General features: G+C 34.9%; 1 protein-coding gene across 1 annotated transcript; it reads left to right on the top strand.

Annotated features, from left to right (window-relative positions):
• Nucleotides 1-125: 125 nt before the first annotated feature.
• On the top strand, nt 126-16,806 carry LOC117324489 (potassium channel subfamily K member 1-like). Its single transcript, XM_033880369.1, has 4 exons — nt 126-617; nt 12,856-12,999; nt 13,495-13,893; nt 15,919-16,806. Exons 1-4 carry the CDS (start codon nt 443-445, stop codon nt 16,179-16,181), a joined length of 981 nt encoding a protein of 326 aa, XP_033736260.1. The 5' UTR covers nt 126-442; the 3' UTR covers nt 16,182-16,806.
• Nucleotides 16,807-18,732: the final 1,926 nt, after the last annotated feature.

Raw genomic sequence — 18,732 nt, 5'->3', positions numbered from 1 at the left:
ATTTATATTGGCAATAAACGAAATCGCGATTAAACATACAAACATTATTTACATGGGACCAAAATAGTTTTTTCGTTGCGGAAACTCGTCCGTTTTACTGTTGTTCGGTCCCAGATGTCAACTTCGGGCCTGCTAATCAGTGCTTATCGATGCGCCCGTTGACAGCCGCCAGCTAATCCGAATTGGATGAATTACTGCACCGATTTTGCCTGTTTTGTGTCAAAAACGTTCAGTGCTTTATTGATTTTAGACTGGCATTTTCATTTAATGTGTATCTTTGAATGTCACGGTGATTTTGGATGCAATATGTTGAACAGTTTGTAATGAATATTGAATATGATGATGAACTGATTGATTCGGGAAGAGCTGCGTTGTGATTTTGTTCACTGTTTGCAAGATATGTACTTCAAACGCCACTGACAGCTGCAGTACCGTTATAAAGATGAAGCTTAGGAAGAGCAATGTGCGGCTGTTGGCACTGTCGGCCTTTTATGCACTGTATCTTGTAATTGGAGCATCCATCTTTTCAGCTATTGAAGGTCCTAAAGAACGGGATTTAGTTAAAGAACTCCGTGATTTGAGGATACAGTTTTTGGAAAAGAATAAATGCGTGGCAGGTATATAACTAATATGAAACTTTTGCCATTTCAGTAATAGGTAAGGAAATGCATGCTTTCAATGTAACTGGTACATAACAGCACCAGCTGCTATAGCCCTGCTAGACGTTTGAAAAGACGATCAAAAGTGTCAAATCCTTCTCTGCTACAACATGTACAGTAGCTACTGGTACAGAATTTCATTGATTCAGGTTGAATTTTAAGAGTTTGTTATAATTTTGGAAAAGGACTCTTCATAAACAGTCTTTATTTTAAGCCTTATTATTTTGGAGTTTGGACGAATGAGTACATCAATCCTATATGAAACATTGAAATTGCTGCACAAATTTTCAATAAAATCATTTCAAAATATGATGGGACATTGATACCTGTACATGTTTATGTGAATATGACAACTGCATCTCCTTAATTTTTCACTGATAGTGTTCAAAGTCTTCATGACTTTTCAAGGGAGTTCCGAACCTGTTGAAGGACAAAATAATTTTAAACAACAAATATCAACAATTTGTCATTTATATTAGGGCCAATATGTTTAAGGTTTTACTATAATTGCATTAACATAAGCTTAAAAAATAAGGGTTAGCCAGTTGAAGGTAAAGACAAAATTAATTTCTATGTCTTATTCACATACAATTTTTCAAGGCATTTCCACAATTTAAATGGCTGTAGACTATAGACCTATCGAATATGATTAGATTTAAAAAAAAGAACAAGAACAAAGTACATTGTAAAGGGTTGTAATGAGTTTTGCCTTGGAAATAAATCAACAGGTTTCATTTATGGATAAAGCATGCCTATTACAAAGTCAAGTCATGAGTCCTAGCTTTTTACAACATTTTACGACTGAGTGAACAAGCTATGGCTATCACATGATGTATAGAAAGTCAGTACATGATGTATTATATGCTGATTTTGCATTTGTACAAAAATCTGCATATATCTTCATGTATTGGGCAATATAACATTAACAATTTTTATGGCAATGGCTCTTCAGAATGACAATGTGTTTTACATTATATCCTGTAAGAGTTTAGTAATGTACAGTATCATACATCAAACATGTATTGAATTTAAATTAGATGTACCTGATCACAGCTCTTTATGATTTATTGGCAAATTAAAACAATACTGTATACAAATTAAAACACTTGAAACAAAATGAATCCTGACCATAAGTTCATTAATAGGTCGATCATGTTTAACTTTCATTCCGCTAAATGGCATAGACCTAATGCAGGGTTAATTCTGTCATTTTTTTTTTTTTATTTACAAATGCAAAATGCATAACAACAGATTTTACCAGACTGATTGCTGTACATGTATTATATCATGTATACAAGATGTCGTATTTGTATTTTGTTATATATATATATGCTGATTATAGTCCTCGGGAAGTTCTACGTATATACTGGCATATAATATCAGAGTCTGCCAACAATGAAGTGTAGAAGCAACAAGTCAATACTTTAGGCATGAAATGTTGATTGCACTCCTGGGAAATTTTGTGTAGATCTAGAAAGAATCCATGGGTCAAGATCTAGAGACAGATTGATTGTTGATCTCATCAACCTAAAACAAGATATATTGTTTGTTCTTCAAATGAAAGTTCATACATTTATTTCCCCATCTAGTACTAGTACCAGTGGGTGTCATGATCCTGTTGGGATGTCTTAACTGTTATTTGAAGTCCCTACTGATCATGAGGAGTGCTATAGTTTTCCTCTCCATCTTTTACATTTTACAGTACATGTACGTATCACTTATATTGCATCACTCCAGAGTTTTGTCAGCACCCTAGAGGCTTCAATCCTTCATGGATTTTGATCAAACTTCACACAAATACAAAAGATGACAATATCTCAGACAAGTTTGAGTTTCAGGGTTGTATGGTCAAGGTTACTGGTTGCTGTTTTTAGAAAACTTTTGTCAGTGCTCTATAGCTATATAGCAGCTTCATTAAAAGAATTCCTTAGGGGATTATTGTCCAGCTTCAGACATTATAAAGGATCAAATCCTTGGATAAGTTTTTGAGTTGTGTGGTTTTTGCGTCAAAGTCACTGTTACTATTTGGAAAAGCTTGCATGGCACACCTTGCGTTGGTTAAAAGTTACCTACATCCGTCTTATGTACCTATGTAACACCAAAGTTTGTCAGCGCTCTAGCAGCTTCATTCCTTGAGAGATTTTAATCACATTTCACACAATGATAAAGGACCACAACATCTTAGACAAGCTTGAGTTTCAGGGTTGTTGCAATTGGGTAAAGATCAATGTCACTGTATTTTAATTAGACAATAATTGTCAGTGCTCCAATGGCTCCTTAAAGGGATTTGGATGAAACTTCGGACATTTGTAAAGGACCATATAGCTAGCAGAGGCCTGCAAGGGTCATGTGCAATAGCTTTAGCATAATAATTATGTTTTTTATGTAAAATGGCTGTTAAATATTTATAATTAGGGATTCATGTACATCTGTACTCTTTGTGATACAGCATTTTATGGTACTGATCTTACCTTTGACCTTGACCGCAGTGACATTGCTTTTAAAGTCATTACTGACCACATGGGTTTCGAACTCGCAACCCAGAGGTGCAGGTCTAGTGATAAAGTGTCAGGACACCTTAACCACTCGGCCACCGCATGTGGAATATCAGTACATGGTACACATTGTATAAAACCAGACAAGAAAATATATGTTGCCCCCCATTGAATTGTAACTATATAAGAAGCCTTGCAAAAGTTGATCCCAAGTGAGAGCATGCGCATCTGAGGAGGCCGTGTGGGTGTTAATTAGTATTCATGGATATGTCATTAGATCTTGATTTAACACCCTAATTAAGTGGTGCCACATCCGTTGTATACCAATCTGCTAAGGCTTAAAGGTCACGGGTATATATAACACTGTTATGGTTCTATATAATGGGCTAGCTGGTGTACATGTATTGGTCAAGCTTGTCCCTTCACATGTCAGCCATATATTACTAATCAGGCTTTCTGATCACCAGTAAAGCAGGAAGCAACATAAAGCCCACCTGATCAACTGTATAATCAATGGCTTGTGATTGTTATCTTTTAATGAAATTTGTGTATTTGGGACATGTTCAAGTGGCAGCCAAGGATTTCTCTATTACATGTAGTATAATGCCATGGCCAGATACCAATGCAAAGAAACTATTGTACTAGAGAATTTCTATTTTAAAGCAAATAAAAGATTGTAAGAGAAAAAGTTGATCATACAGAATGTTTGACTGTTAAAAATGTACACGAGCACCCAGTTTACACTTATATTAGTACATTGAATTAAACAGGGATGTCTTTTATGTTTGAAGATATATTCTGTGGTAGCCATGAACATTTCTTATACTAATATAGTCAGCAGGTTTTAACACTTGGTATTATTTATTATTCATGACATCCACTGTCTCCACTGAATATCCTATCACCTTCGCAACAAATTAGGGAAGGACGGATATAGAACATTGATTCACACTAAACTGTACCTTGTTGGATAATTGGAGTTTGCATATTTGTTTTTCTATCGCAAGAGGATGCAATGAATGATATTAATTTTCTGAGACAGTAATTAATTTATAAGGGGTCAAAATTCAAGGTCACTTCGGTCATTTAACATGTCTGTTTTAGCTTTCCATTGAGTATAGCCAAACTTGGCAGAGTGCTCCACTTCGAGAGAGAAGGAATTCAAATGAACTGATTATTGATTTTCAGTGTCAGTTATCAATTAATGGTAACATTTTTATAGAACTTAAAAATATATCCATCTGATAATCAGCAATTTTCAGCATGATTAAGACAAAAAATAGAATGACTGAAGAAAAGTGGATAAGTAAACTCTGCACACTGAATCAAAAGGACATGAATTTGGAAAAAGTGATTGACTTCATACTGTTATAGTGATTGCCTTGTGATAACAATAGATCCAAGATTAAATACACTGCTATGTGTTGCAACTTGTGATATTCTGTTTGTGCCCAATTGTCCTTGTTAATCAATACAGCCATGGCCAGTGGTTTGCAAGAAGGGATTTTTTATTATTGGTAATAAAATACATTGTGGAATGAGTGACTGAGTCTGTTATAGCTACTTTACTGTATGACATGAAAGCATAGTCATGTCTAGATCTGTTGACATGATTTAGTTTACCTTCTTGTCATTTTCATCATGAAGCCACCAAGATTGCTTGGAGATTCTATTGCCATGCTAACTGGCTGCCTTATATATAAGCTTTCAAGACATGAGAATCTGTATACGTATTTGTTGTCAATTATTTGCAATAGTTTTAAAACATAAGCTCTCAGGATCTTGTACTGTGAAAGGTCATTTACATGTAGTGTCAGTAGGATAAAAGATGGTTAGTGTCAATATGGTAAAAATCATATTAGTGTCAATAATGTATGGTAATTAAAGTAATTATAAATTCAATAAGGTAAAAGTCATTAGTGTCAATATATTACAGGTAAAAGTCATTTTATTGTCAATAAGATGAAAGTCATTATATTGTCAGTAAGATAAAAGTCATGAATTGTCAATATAAGGTAAAGTCATTTAGTAAGGTAATTATATAATTGCAGTATAATTTAAGTTAAGGTCACTTAAAAGTGTCAGTAAGGTAAATTGAAGTCAGCATTGTTTGAAGTATCAATGTTTAATGTCAATTTTAGTGTGGAATTATAGATAAACAGGGACCGTAAAGTCAGCAATTTCTAAATCTGATTATAATTTATATTGAAAGTTACTGCATGTAGTTTGTACACAAGGGTCACATATACAGATTATAATCAGTTAGGTGCAGTATCTGTGGTTGTGTGTAAATGTATGGTATATGCAAACAAAACTCAAGTTTTAAATCAATAAAAAAAAACAACATCAAGCTCGATTACCAGTGCACACTTAGCTGATTGTTTTCCCACATCGTGTAAAGATGACCCCAAAATAAAGATAGATCAAAGCCTGGCTCCATTGTGTAAATGTTCTAAGACTGCATTTAGGCTTGGGAATTGCTGCAACTGTGTTTTAGAATACAATGTACAACTCAGTTGTATATCATTACTATAAGTAACACAAAGTATGTGGTCACAGCATACCACATGCTGTAAATTATTAATCTAACATATATATATGAACAGATATACTGACAATATATGATACAATGGCTTTACTTGTCCCTCATTATAAAAGCTGTTATTACCCTGGCATATGGATGAGAATTTAGAACAGCAGCATCTTTTGGATTGAAAATAACAAGTTTGCTTGCAATCAGATTGTCAATGGCCACAAATACGTGGAAATTGTATATATGTAATGGTCATATATACTTGTAGCTGCTGATTGGACAGCATCCTGAATGGACGTCCTCGTCCTGTTGCTCAAAGAGATCCAATTGGGTTACACAATGTGTTAGTAACCTCCACAAGTGGAGTTGACAGTATGTAATTATTGTCACCAAACTGAGTGTGTTAATGGTGACAATGGGCTGGAGCATGGTTCTCATCTTCGTGTGAAAAAGGTTGAGGAAACGAAGATACATGTGCTGATTCAGATCTCCACATTTTTCATGGAGACAGATCCAGCGAGTGCAATATAACACATGGTCATGCATGCAACTATTAGCGCTGAGGAGCAAATGTTTTTGACTGTAGCATGAGAAAGCATAAAATATCAGTTTCTGTTTTGTTGCAGTTTCTTAAGCAAAGAATTGAAAAATTTATTTTGAAATGTCATTATTGACAAGGTAAATTTCTTGATATGTTGAAAATATTTTTGCAGTCCATATCTGATTGAAATCATCTACCTGTTATTGCAAAGTTCACTTTTCTGGTTTCTTGCTGATATGTAACAGTCTTATTTGTAGATTTTCAGAAATTGTTTTCTGACCATAACATTCTACAATTTCTCTCAAAGATTTCAATCGGGACCGAATATAAAATACTTTTCATAAGACTTAACATGCTACTGCATTCTGCTGATAGTTTTTCCAGGTTGTCTTCAGTTACGGGGGAAAAAAAATTCCATTATGAAGAAACTTTGACAGACCATGGCCAGCCCCATGAACTTAATGTCTGCAGCATCAAAAATTTCACACTTACATCATACATTATTATGTTGCATTCTCACGTGACACCGTAACATGCACTATTTATTATGTTTTTCATGGAAATAGCACAAAATAGTACATTTTATTATACCTTTCCTTATTTTACACTATATAAAAAGTAGACAATAGAAATGCTATTTGAACCACATCCTCCAGAAATGCTATAAACCAGGTTAATAGATTAGTCCAAAGTGCTATTTAACCGGAATGAGCGCATTCGTATTTTCAAGTTTATTTTGCTTTGTTCATTTTGATTGGACAATGGATACACGTTTTCGAGACCAAGACAAAGCAGACACAGTTTGTTTATTAAGATTATTTAAATGAATGCTACAGGAACATTTCGGAAAATGGCTTCATGTACAAGTTTCGATAATCTGGATGAAGAAGTGCTGTAGAGGATTTTTTTTGAAAAAAAAAACAACAGTGCTTACACACAACAAGGTATAAAACTGCAGTTAGCATGCTGAAAGACTATCTTCAGGAAAAAGCATTAGGAGTAGTAGAGGATATGAACACTGGTTCGAGAGAAAAAATGGAATGATTTATTTAAATGCTGGTATAATAAAACAGTTATTGAATGGGTATTTCTGGACTCTGAAAATAGTTCATGTCCCTGGGGGACAATAAAAGTGCTATTTCCCTCACATCCATACAATAACTACTGTATACTGTCATTATGACACTACAGGCCTATAAATTGATTAGGCTTCCTCACTATTTCTAATTGTGATGGTTTAAGTTTTCTTGTTTTTTTTTCTAAAAGTTCTAATAAAAAAGGATGTATTTCTCTAAAAAAAATTGATATGACCTTTAATTTTTTTCAGAAATTGTTTTCTACATGTGGATCTATTAATTGTTTCAATTTATTTTATCCTTAAAAATAAAATAAGATTTCTGGAAAATGTTAAACTTGACTAAATCTAAAGATAACGTTAAACAGTTATGAAGTGATAATACATCACATGAATTTGAAATCTCTCAATATATAATGATACCATATTGTTATAACATTTTGTTCATGATTACTATACAGCCTATTGTCTGTGTACAATGTCTGGTCAGTGTTTTATATGATCACTGTTCGAGTGACAAATGAGAAGACTTTGACAGCAGCCTTATTACCATAGCCTTCAGATTAAGTGTACATATGGTGTTAGTCTGGTATAGCGTGTAATTTTCCAATATACCAGTAACAGATTTTACTATTATATTGATCTATGACTTGGGGCTACTCTCCCCGACTTTGAAGGTGAATTTGTGTTCCACAATAATTTCTGGATTATTGATTACAGTAGCGGTGTATACTGTACATTTCTCTGTTTTTGTATTTCATGTTAGCAAATATCGGTTGAATTGAAACAATATGTAACATTTGATTAATGTCAGGTCTGAGAGACAGAGATGGTTTTATGGTGCTAAAACAATATAAGCTGTAGGCATTGATCCAGTCTGTGTTCTGTCTACTGCTTAGCAGTGTAGGGCTGTCAGAAATCTAACCTGGATTATGTCTGTAGTATAAGAGTTCAGTATACCGGGGGTAATCTAAACATGTCAATATCAACATTTTTGCATAATACTTTCCAGTCAATATACAAGTACAAATTTAATACATAGCATAATTTCTCAATCAAAATTCATCTTTGATTAATAGGTAAATCAAAATACTTTCTTTTTGTAATATTTTGGGTTACAATAATAATATGTATAGTGTATACATTAATTGATATTGAATTGAACTTTAACAGAATATATGAAATATCAATTTCAGTTAACATAATAAGAAAGGCTTTTCAGGTCACCTAAGAAAACGTATCAAGTCACTTATTGCATTTGATTATGTACAAGTATAAGCCCCATTAGGTTTCTTGTTTCAATCAAAATGCCATAATATTAATGCTTACAGAACCTGTAATGTCTTAATGTTTTAATGGAAGAAAGAAATAATTGGAATTCAAGGCATTTTAATTTGATATTTAATTTTCGTTATAGTGAATCATTAGAGTGAAGCTGTCAACCAAACCCTTTACAATTGTATGCAGAAAACTAATGCCATTTTGCAATTGTTTGGCATGTTTTTTGTGGGGTAAAACTTTCAGCCTCAAAAATGTACATAATCATATGTATAGGCTTTTTGATAAACTTTTACTTACATTACAACAACATGTTCTCCGTTACTCTTTCTGGTGGACTAGTACTGCGGTTTGGTTAAATGTGTTATTTCACATACTATCGACAGTTATGGTTATTTAAGAACGGCCTCCACTGTCTGTGATATGCATGTAGTGTATTAACAAGGTTTCTGTTGTTTTATCTACCTTTCAAAAATCTGGTATGGTCGGATTAGAAGTGTTTGTGTGTGTATTTATTTTGGAAGACTGCTGTTCAGTTGATCATTGTCTCATTGTGATAGCGTGAAGCTGATGTCAACTTTTATAGTGCTACCTCACTGAAGCTTACTGCCGAAGTTTAGACAACCATCAGGCCACCTCTCCCCGACACATACTGACAATGAGTCGTGAACCAGTTTCACACTCCCAAAATGCTGAGTGTCAAAGAAAAATTGTTTTTAAAATTATATATAATACAATGAAAATTCTTAAGTAATAATATAATGTATGTATTAGACTAGCTAGGGTGGAATACCCAAGTAAACTGTTTAAACTGTATAAGTCATGCCAGAACGTTACATATATATGTCTACTATGTGATCCTTATTCATGTCAGGAACACCAAGAATCTGTTCAATTTAGATAAATGTGATAATGTTGTTTCTGCATGCACTGCTGCTCATTTTCTACAGGCTTAAACACACTCGGAGAACTTTAGAACTGTACTTCAGTGTTTTTACTGCCAGTTGTGAGCTTCCCCTTTGAAGTTGATTGTATCATCCATCAACATCATATAAATTTTACAACTTCAGAACCATAAAGCGTTTGGTGTCGGTGATCACCCAAACAAGTGTGTTTGATGCGCCTGCGCTGATAAAATTAAAGACCTGAAAAAAGTGACTTTTTCGATTGATTCAGAGCAGACTTGGGAGGTCTGGAATCAGATATGTAGCTGAATATTTAATTTTTGTCATTGTAAATTATCATTATACAATAATGTAATCATACACTCTCCTGTGAGTGACACGTAATTTGTATTCATGGAATGACTCCCATATTATGTTAAGCCATATATATCATACACTCGGGGCTTGAATTGCACATATTGTATTAGTACGGTCCTTTTTCTGGTTCTTCAGAATCTTCTTTTTTTAATAATTTCTTGTCTGGGAAGTAACCTCTGAATCGTTGGATAATTATGATGATGAAACTTGGAGAATACCTTGCACCACTTAAAGCCAATGTGCATGGTAAAAACTCGTCGCACAACATTTCCATCAGTATACCAGGTACAGATGACATACATACAACAGCTCGTCACACAACATTTCCATCAGTATACAAGGTACAGATGACATACATACAACAGCTCGTCACACAACATTTCCATCAGTATACCAGGTACAGATGACATACGTACAACAGCTCGTCACACATTTCCATCAGTATACCAGGTACAGATGACATACATACAACAGCTCGTCACACAACATTTCCATCAGTATACCAGGTACAGATGACAGAGGTACAACAGCTTGTCTCACAACATTTCCATCAGTATACCAGGTACAGATGACATACATACAACAGCTCGTCACACAACATTTCCATCAGTATACCAGGTACAGATGACATACATACAACAGCTCGTCACACAACATTTCCATCAGTATACCAGGTACAGATGACATACGTACAATAGCTCGTCACACAACATTTCCATCAGTTTACCAGGTACAGATGACATACATACAACAGCTTGTCTCACAACATTTCCATCAGTATACCAGGTACAGATGACATACATACAACAGCTCGTCACACAACATTTCCATCAGTATACCAGGTACAGATGACGTACATACAACAGCCCGTCACACAACATTGCCATCAGTATACCAGGTACAGATGACATACATACAACAGCCCGTCACACAACATTTCCATCAGTATACCAGGTACAGATGACATACATACAACAGCTTGTCTCACAACATTTCCATCAGTATACCAGGTACAGATGACGTTCATACAACAGCTCGTCACACAACATTTCCATCAGTATACCAGGTACAGATGACATACATACAACAGCTCGTTACACAACATTTCCATCAGTATACCAGATGACATACATACAACAGCTCGTCACACAACAATTAGAAGATACAGCTTGTTGGACTCATATTGATTTGTCAGTACTTGAGCAGCTTGACAGAATAATATTATTCTCAGTAATTACTACGGCGCCATTAGCAAATATTGTGTCTCAGAACAGATATACAAATCTGACGTAGTTATTTCACTATTGCATTGGCAGATAATAATGAACAATGTATGTGGTTATCCTATAAAAGCCTATGGTAGCCCGAAATTATAAGGATGGATTTTGTTACTGAAATACAGAGGAATAACTTGTTGTTGATTTATTCATAAAAACAAATGTTATATTAGTTTGGAGAATGCATGGCTGACAGTCAATGCATCCTACACTATAATTCCACAAATCTGTATTGACTGGTGTGTAACAATTTTACTGAGAGCAATTGGTAAAAGTCTTAGTACTAAGTTTAATATAAATTTGCAAGAGACAAATAGCCATAGTAATTATAAAATGTAATGCTATGATAATACTGTAATATGTTTGTTTGGTAATATGACACCAGTGTCTTAAAATTAACAATCAATAATACATACACACTTTTTAAGTCATTTTATTTTCAACAAAGCTTAATATAAAATTAATTGCCATCCCTACAAGCTAGCTAATATCCCATGCAGGTGCTAATCTTTAGAACTTTTAACCAATTTGAGGGAGCTCCATTTTGTCAAAAGAGATAAGTGTATCTGTGTAGATGGTTATGGTACACATGTAGCATACATTGTCAGGGCTTAATATTAGATGCATTTGGTTGTTGTTGAGTACTTTCTTCTACGCGAGGTTAAAAGGGCCATGGAGCTATACAGCCTTATTGAAGCTAGCATGCAATATGATATTTTCCTGCAAAGTTTTGTCATCAATATCAACAATAACTTGAAATTGTCGGGCTTTTCACCATATTTGCAAAAAAAAAGACCTGAAAGTTTAATGTTTTCAAATGTAAAAACAATTTTATAATATTTCAAGTTTCCAATAAAGCCGAAATTTAGCAGAAAGTAGCTTCCATGGCCAAAGGTCAACCAAATTTGTGAATTATATATGGTACCCAACACCCCCCGGGGGCCTGCGGGTGGAGCCAAAAGGGATCATTAATTGACAGAAATTTCAAAAATCAAGATCAAGACCTGAATCAAATAAGGTAGAATCAAATACTGTCCAACATAGATGGATGGGTCTTAAGGTGTTTTATCAAAATTGTAACTTTCATGATGTTTGGGTCTCACATTTCCCCCTGGGGTCCCCTGAGGGAGTTTGGTTTATTTTGTTTAACGTCCTATTAACAGTGGCCACGGTGACCAAGTGGTTAAGGTGTCCTGACACTTTATCACTAGCCCTACATCTTTGGGTTGCGAGTATGAATCCAATATTGAGCAGTTGCCTGGTACTGACCATAGGCCAGTGGGTTTTTTTCCAGGTACTTCGTCTTACCTCCACATCCCTGGCATGTCTTAAAATGACCCTTGCTGTTAATAGGAAGTTAAAACAAAATAAACAAACCCAAACCTATTATAACAGGCTGACATCTTGGATTTTGAGAATTGAAGTTTGTTATCGCTATTTCTTTAAATGTCTTGGAAGGATATTCAAACTTCATGCAGGCTCCCCTTGGTCAATAGTTGTGCCAATTTAATTTAGACTTTTAGTTTAGAAAAACAAAATTGCTGACACATCACCATCTTGGATTTTCAGAATTGAAGATATTTCTTGAAATTTACAGTTTTAAGCAAAACATCTATACGTATACACTCCAGAATTCAGGTGATCCAGGTCCATGGGCTTCTTGTTTTTGTACTGTCAATTAAGCATTTTGTTGTGACAAGTATTCTTATGTTTTAATTTTTGGTGTTGATTTCAGACAGGCAATTGGAGCAGCTGATAGAGGTAATAGTCAGGGCCACTAACAAGGGGGTGTCGGCCACAAAAAATGTCACCATGTCCGAACCTAACTGGACATTTGGACAGGCCATATTCTTCTCCGGGACCGTCCTTACAACAATTGGTAAGAATATTGCTGTTACACTGTTACAGTTATTAAGTGTTGAACTACAATATCACTTATGTTAAACATTCAGTTATTTACTTTTACAGTTGTACATGTACAGTTATCTAAATTCAACATCAGTGGGGCCTTTTACATTTGTACAGTTATCTAAATTCTACATCAGTGGGGCCTTTGATAATTTATCAGAAAGTAATGAGGGGTGAGTGAGACTTAAGGTACTTCTAGCTAAAAAGTCCAAGGGTTAGATTTATCTTATTGATCATTAATCATTATCTTAAACTTTAAAAGATGAGCTGTACAACAAATTAAAAAGGTATGTTGAAATTCCATGTTGTACACACCTGAAACATCACTATTTTTATTTCCGATTTCATGAAAACCAGAAATTTAGAGCAAAAACTGTGATATTTCCTTTGAAATATTTAACCAAGAAGTAAAATTAAAGACTTTTTTGATACATGTAGAATGTCTTTTGCTGATTTTTCATTGTAGGCTATGGGAGAGTGGCCCCACTGTCTGATGCTGGGAAGGGATTCTGTATTCTGTATGCCCTGATTGGGATACCACTGACGCTCATCATGTTCTCAGCAGTGGTCGAACGTCTGATGATACCTACAAAAATATTTCTCTACTTCCTGTTCAGGAAGTTAGGTCATCTATACAAGGTATTTCATATCCAAGTCCTCCATCTTGTCATCATGATCTCCTTGGTACTGGCGTTTTTCTTCGTCATTCCCGCCGGTATTTATGCAGCCTTGGAGCCCACCTGGAATTTCCTTGATGCTTTCTACTACTGTTTTATCTCCATGACAACCATTGGACTTGGAGATTACATTCCAGGAGATAACCCAGACCAAAACCTCCGAGCCCTATACAAGGTTGGAACAACAGGTAATACTTAACCCTGACCAAAACCTCCGAGCCTTATACAAGGTTGGAACAACAGGTAATACTTAACCCAGACCAAAACCTCCGAGCCTTATACAAGGTTGGAACAACAGGTAATACTTAACCCTGACCAAAACCTTCGAGCCTTATACAAGGTTGGAACAACAGGTAATACTTAACTCTGACCAAAACCTCCGAGCCTTATACAAGGTTGGAACAACAGGTAATACTTAACCCTGACCAAAACCTCCGAGCCTTATACAAGGTTGGAACAACAGGTAATACTTAACCCTGACCAAAACCTCCGAGCCTTATACAAGGTTGGAACAACAGGTAATACTTAACCCTGACCAAAACCTCGGAGCCTTATACAAGGTTGGAACAACAGGTAATACTTAACTCTGACCAAAACCTCCGAGCCCTATACAAGGTTGGAACAACAGGTAATATTAACCCGGACCAAAACCTTCGAGCCTTATTATATACAAGGTTGGAACAACAGGTAATACTTAACCCAGACCAAAACCTCCGAGCCTTATACAAGGTTGGAACAACAGGTAATACTTAACCCAGACCAAAACCTCCGAGCCTTATACAAGGTTGGAACAACAGGTAATACTTAACCCAGACCAAAACCTCCGAGCCTTATACAAGGTTGGAACAACAGGTAATAATTAACCCTGACCAAAACCTCGGAGCCCTATACAAGGTTGGAACAACAGGTAATACTTAACTCTGACCAAAACCTCCGAGCCTTATGCAAGGTTGGAACAACAGGTAATACTTAACTCTGACCAAAACCTCTGAGCCTTATACAAACAGGTAATATACTGTTACATAATGTGTGTTAATTTTCTGTGCCTGTATCAGACAGTACAGTGACACTATTGTGGAGAGTGATGTCATAACTCAGGGATTAAATAAGTTATATGTAACACTTAGCTGTAGTGACCAGTTGCCATGGGCTTGAAATTAGTGTGTAAAAAATGTATTTTATGCTTAACTTTTTAAAATAAGGTGATATTGTGTAGCACTACTTCATATGAGATATAAATACATTGAGTACATATTATTACATATTTTTCCAATAATTCTTGTCTGGCCAATAACTCTCAAACCATTTAAGACATTTTTAATGAAAGTTGCTGTAAACTTTTATCACTCCATTCGCGAGATGCAGTGCTCTGTTAATCGATCATTGTGACATTGACCTCAAGATCAAAGGTCAATTGAGTGCAAAAAATTCAATGCTTAGTAAGGAAAAGGGGGATGCATATGTTTTTGTTCACAAAAATAAAGACTAGTTTCATAGAATATAGTGGTGAATTAAGCATTTGAAGTCTGATCCAAAAAGTGACCAACCAGTTGTCATCTTTGATTTAGACAGGTTTGAATACTTTGATTTGTTTGTAGTATTTCATGGAATTTTCTCAGAGTCCTATGAAAGTTCCGCTTGGTCCATATTGACTTATTCTACAGATTTAATTTTGAAATTAAGCTGAAACAGTATGGCTGACAGTCATCCATTTTGAATTTTGACGGTTTCAATTTTAACAGTAAATGAATTGTTGAAGTTTCTTCTAATAATTAGTTCTCCATGTTCAATTTTCGGACTGAGCAGAAGTAGATACGTAGTCATATGTACATATTGTAACTCGTATCAAATAAAGTGTAATCAACAGAGGAAGGAGGAGAAAAATACTTCAAAGTTTAAGCTTAAATAGAATCATAAGGTGGTGGGCATCAACTTCAGTCAAGCTCTATCAGGGATATCTTGTTTCTGAACTACAATTAGATATGTTGGCTTATTACCAGACGTGGGATTATTGATGGATCATAAATATATGGCTGTAAACTGTAGTGGTGGTGTCCATGACAGTTAATTAACATTGATGGATTAATATGGCTGTAAACTGTAGTGGTGGTGTCCATGACAGTTAATTAACATTGATGGATTAATATGGCTGTAAAATGTAGTGGTGGTGTCCATGACAGTTAATTAACATTAAACATGTTTTTTACTTTTAGTGTATCTATTCCTTGGCCTGCTTGTGATGATGCTAGTTTTGGCTGTACTCTACGACATTCCAGAACTCAACCTCGGCTTCCATTTCTACTTAAGAAGCGACGGCCAGGATGAAGAACGCACCACACTTCGTAGCTCTATGGATGGAGCAGGTGGCCCCAAGTACTCAAAACAGGTGGACGACGACCAACATCCTCAACCTGTCATCCCTCCTCCTCGACCTCCCTTCGTGAAGGAAGACTCCACCATCCAGTCAACCCAGTAAACTGGGCACTTTGTAGTGACATCTTTTGTCTGAACAAAATCTTATTTATATATGGTGGTCATGTTGTCTCTTATTCTGTATATGGTGCCAAACATGACATGTTTATTCAGTAATCTGCTAAAAACTGACCTTAGGTATAAAATGCTGATTGGTTGCCTGTTTGTGCAGCAAGCAGTCAGAATTTTGAGCTGATGATCATGGTTAGTTTGGTTGACTAGTGTATTTGGTACTTAAAATTTATATGGTGTTCATGCATTACATAGATCAGAAACATGTATTAGGGAGATAAGTAACATCACTATTTTCCCTGGTGGCTCCCTTTATTCATGACAAGTCTAGCATATCCCTTAACACTTTGAATATGTTATCGAATGTAACGAATAAAAATGTTCATCATTTCGTATCACTATAAGATTTTCTGGAAACATAACCCTAAATATTGTTACCCCATCGAAACTAGAAAAAAATTATATTCATAACATTTCGTTTTTAGCTCACCTGTTACGAAGTAACCAGAGCTAATGCTGTCCCCCGGCGTCGGCGTCCCACCCCAAAACTTTAAAGTTTTTGGAGTAAGTTTTTGGAAAGCTTGTAAGTCCAAAAGTATACACCTCATGCCCTTCTAAGTTGGTTTATACATTCATTAGAGGTCTAGGAGTGATGCTTATGGCAAAATCATGCAGAAAAAATTGGCATTTTGGCATTTTACTATTTAGTGGACTTACTTTTTTTGACACAAAAACTCACTTTAAAGATTTTGGGGGTTAGTTTTGAAAAGCTTGTAAGTCCACACCCTTCTTATTTAGTTTATACATCCATTAGAGGTCTAGGAGCGATATTATGTGACATACAATTCAAAATGACATGCTTATACATACATAAAAAATGAATGCATAGTGTGATTGCTGCCGCCAGTGAGCTTTCGCAATCATTGATTGCACTTCTTTCAAAAACCCCACAGTGTCTGGTTTTCAAGTTTTCTCTAATATGGTGTCAAGTGAAGACTGAATCCTAGCGATTGCTAAGGATTGTGGGAAGGTCCGGGGCCACCACGTAGACTATAGGGGCAAATAGAGAGTTACTTATCTCTGTTATATATGTTTCTGTGTGGATTGAGTAGTTGGAATACTGTATTTTTACCTGTGATGTGCTCCAAGGTTTGACTCTGAAGTAGGCTGAAGGACCAATACTGACTCTGGTTATCCATAGATATGACCCTCATTTATATACTGGGTATATATAATAGGTTTAGGAATAGACTGATCCAGGAGTAGTCTTACAATAAGTATTGTTTTATCCACAGTAAAGAATGCTACATACCTGGACAATGTTGAAGGCCTAATACACTCAAGTTCATATTGTATTATTTTCCAACTTCAACCAAAATATAAGATAACCATGCTTGAGTATATGACATAATTATTTTGAACATAACAATGCTTGATTATATTACCTAATTATTTTGAACATAATGATGCTTTAAATTATTACATATTAATTATTTTGAACTTAAAAATGCTTGATTTTATTACATATTAATTATTTTGATTATCACAATGCTTGATTTTATTACATATTAATTATTTTGAACAATCTGATGGTTCAAAAGGATAAATAAAGTACATATACTACACAGCTGGATAAGATGAATATATTTATATTTGCATTGTACTCTATTGTACATTATTGTACTCTATTGTACTTTATTGTACTCTATTGTACTCTATTTTACGTTATTGTACTCTTTTTTTCGTGACAATTATTAGCAGGTTGTGACATTATTTTTCACTTTACCGCATTTTTCATTTTTCTTTATAGGTAATTTTTAATTTTACATCAATGAAGCTGTTTTCCTATTGAAGCTGCTTGTCCCGATAGATATTATGTAGGTCTCAGTTACAGTGAGTCTGCTTCCCGATAGATATTATGTAGGTCTCAGTTACAGTGAGTCTGCTTCCAAGGAGGAGATGGAGTATCAGAGGCTACATAAACTGTGATGAATTGTTTATTAGAAATTTTCAGTTAGTTCCAAACTAAGTTATTTTGAAATGTTCAGATTATGAAATTTGCTGTCATGAATTTCGATGTGTATCGAAAATACCAATGCATGACATGTACATTCCCTTTAGTTAATGTATGTGAAATGAAATGTCTTCAAAGATTTTCTATTGGTTTTTTTTTGTCATCAATAATAGAAAACTTCCTATGTTATCAGAATTTTATAACTTTATTGCTTGCATATTACATAACTGTTTCAAATTAGAAATAAAAATATTGTTGAATACAGCTCATAGATTACGGTATAGGAAAGTGATACTGTTATTTCATTTTTAGGTTTAGCTGTTAATTTCATATGTCATTGTATAATCAATTTCATTTTAAATATTAGATTACCCAGACACTGAAACAACAAATGTAGTTAAATAACTTGCCAGTGGTAAGAATTATATCTATGTGTGAAGCAATATTTACTTAGTATAAGCCTTTCCTTCAACATTTCAGACCAAAGATTGATACAGTCCAGTACTTAAATCTAGTTGGGGTTTTTTCA

This window comes from Pecten maximus, chromosome 3 (genome assembly GCF_902652985.1).
Source record: "Pecten maximus chromosome 3, xPecMax1.1, whole genome shotgun sequence".
In the NCBI taxonomy this organism is placed as follows: domain Eukaryota; kingdom Metazoa; phylum Mollusca; class Bivalvia; order Pectinida; family Pectinidae; genus Pecten; species Pecten maximus.
Note: the sequence above shows the minus strand (reverse complement) of the source record. Positions and strands in the feature narration are given on the sequence as shown.

What these genes read in the sequence shown, in the direction of transcription:
- LOC117324489 (XM_033880369.1), top strand. Translation starts at nt 443, where the DNA reads ATGAAGCTTAGGAAGAGCAATGTGCGGCTGTTGGCACTGTCGGCCTTT. An exon ending in GACCGTCCTTACAACAATTG is followed by an intron (nt 13,000 to 13,494) that starts GTAAGAATATTG and finishes TTTTCATTGTAG; the next exon opens with GCTATGGGAGAGTGGCCCCA. An exon ending in ATACAAGGTTGGAACAACAG is followed by an intron (nt 13,894 to 15,918) that starts GTAATACTTAAC and finishes TTTTACTTTTAG; the next exon opens with TGTATCTATTCCTTGGCCTG.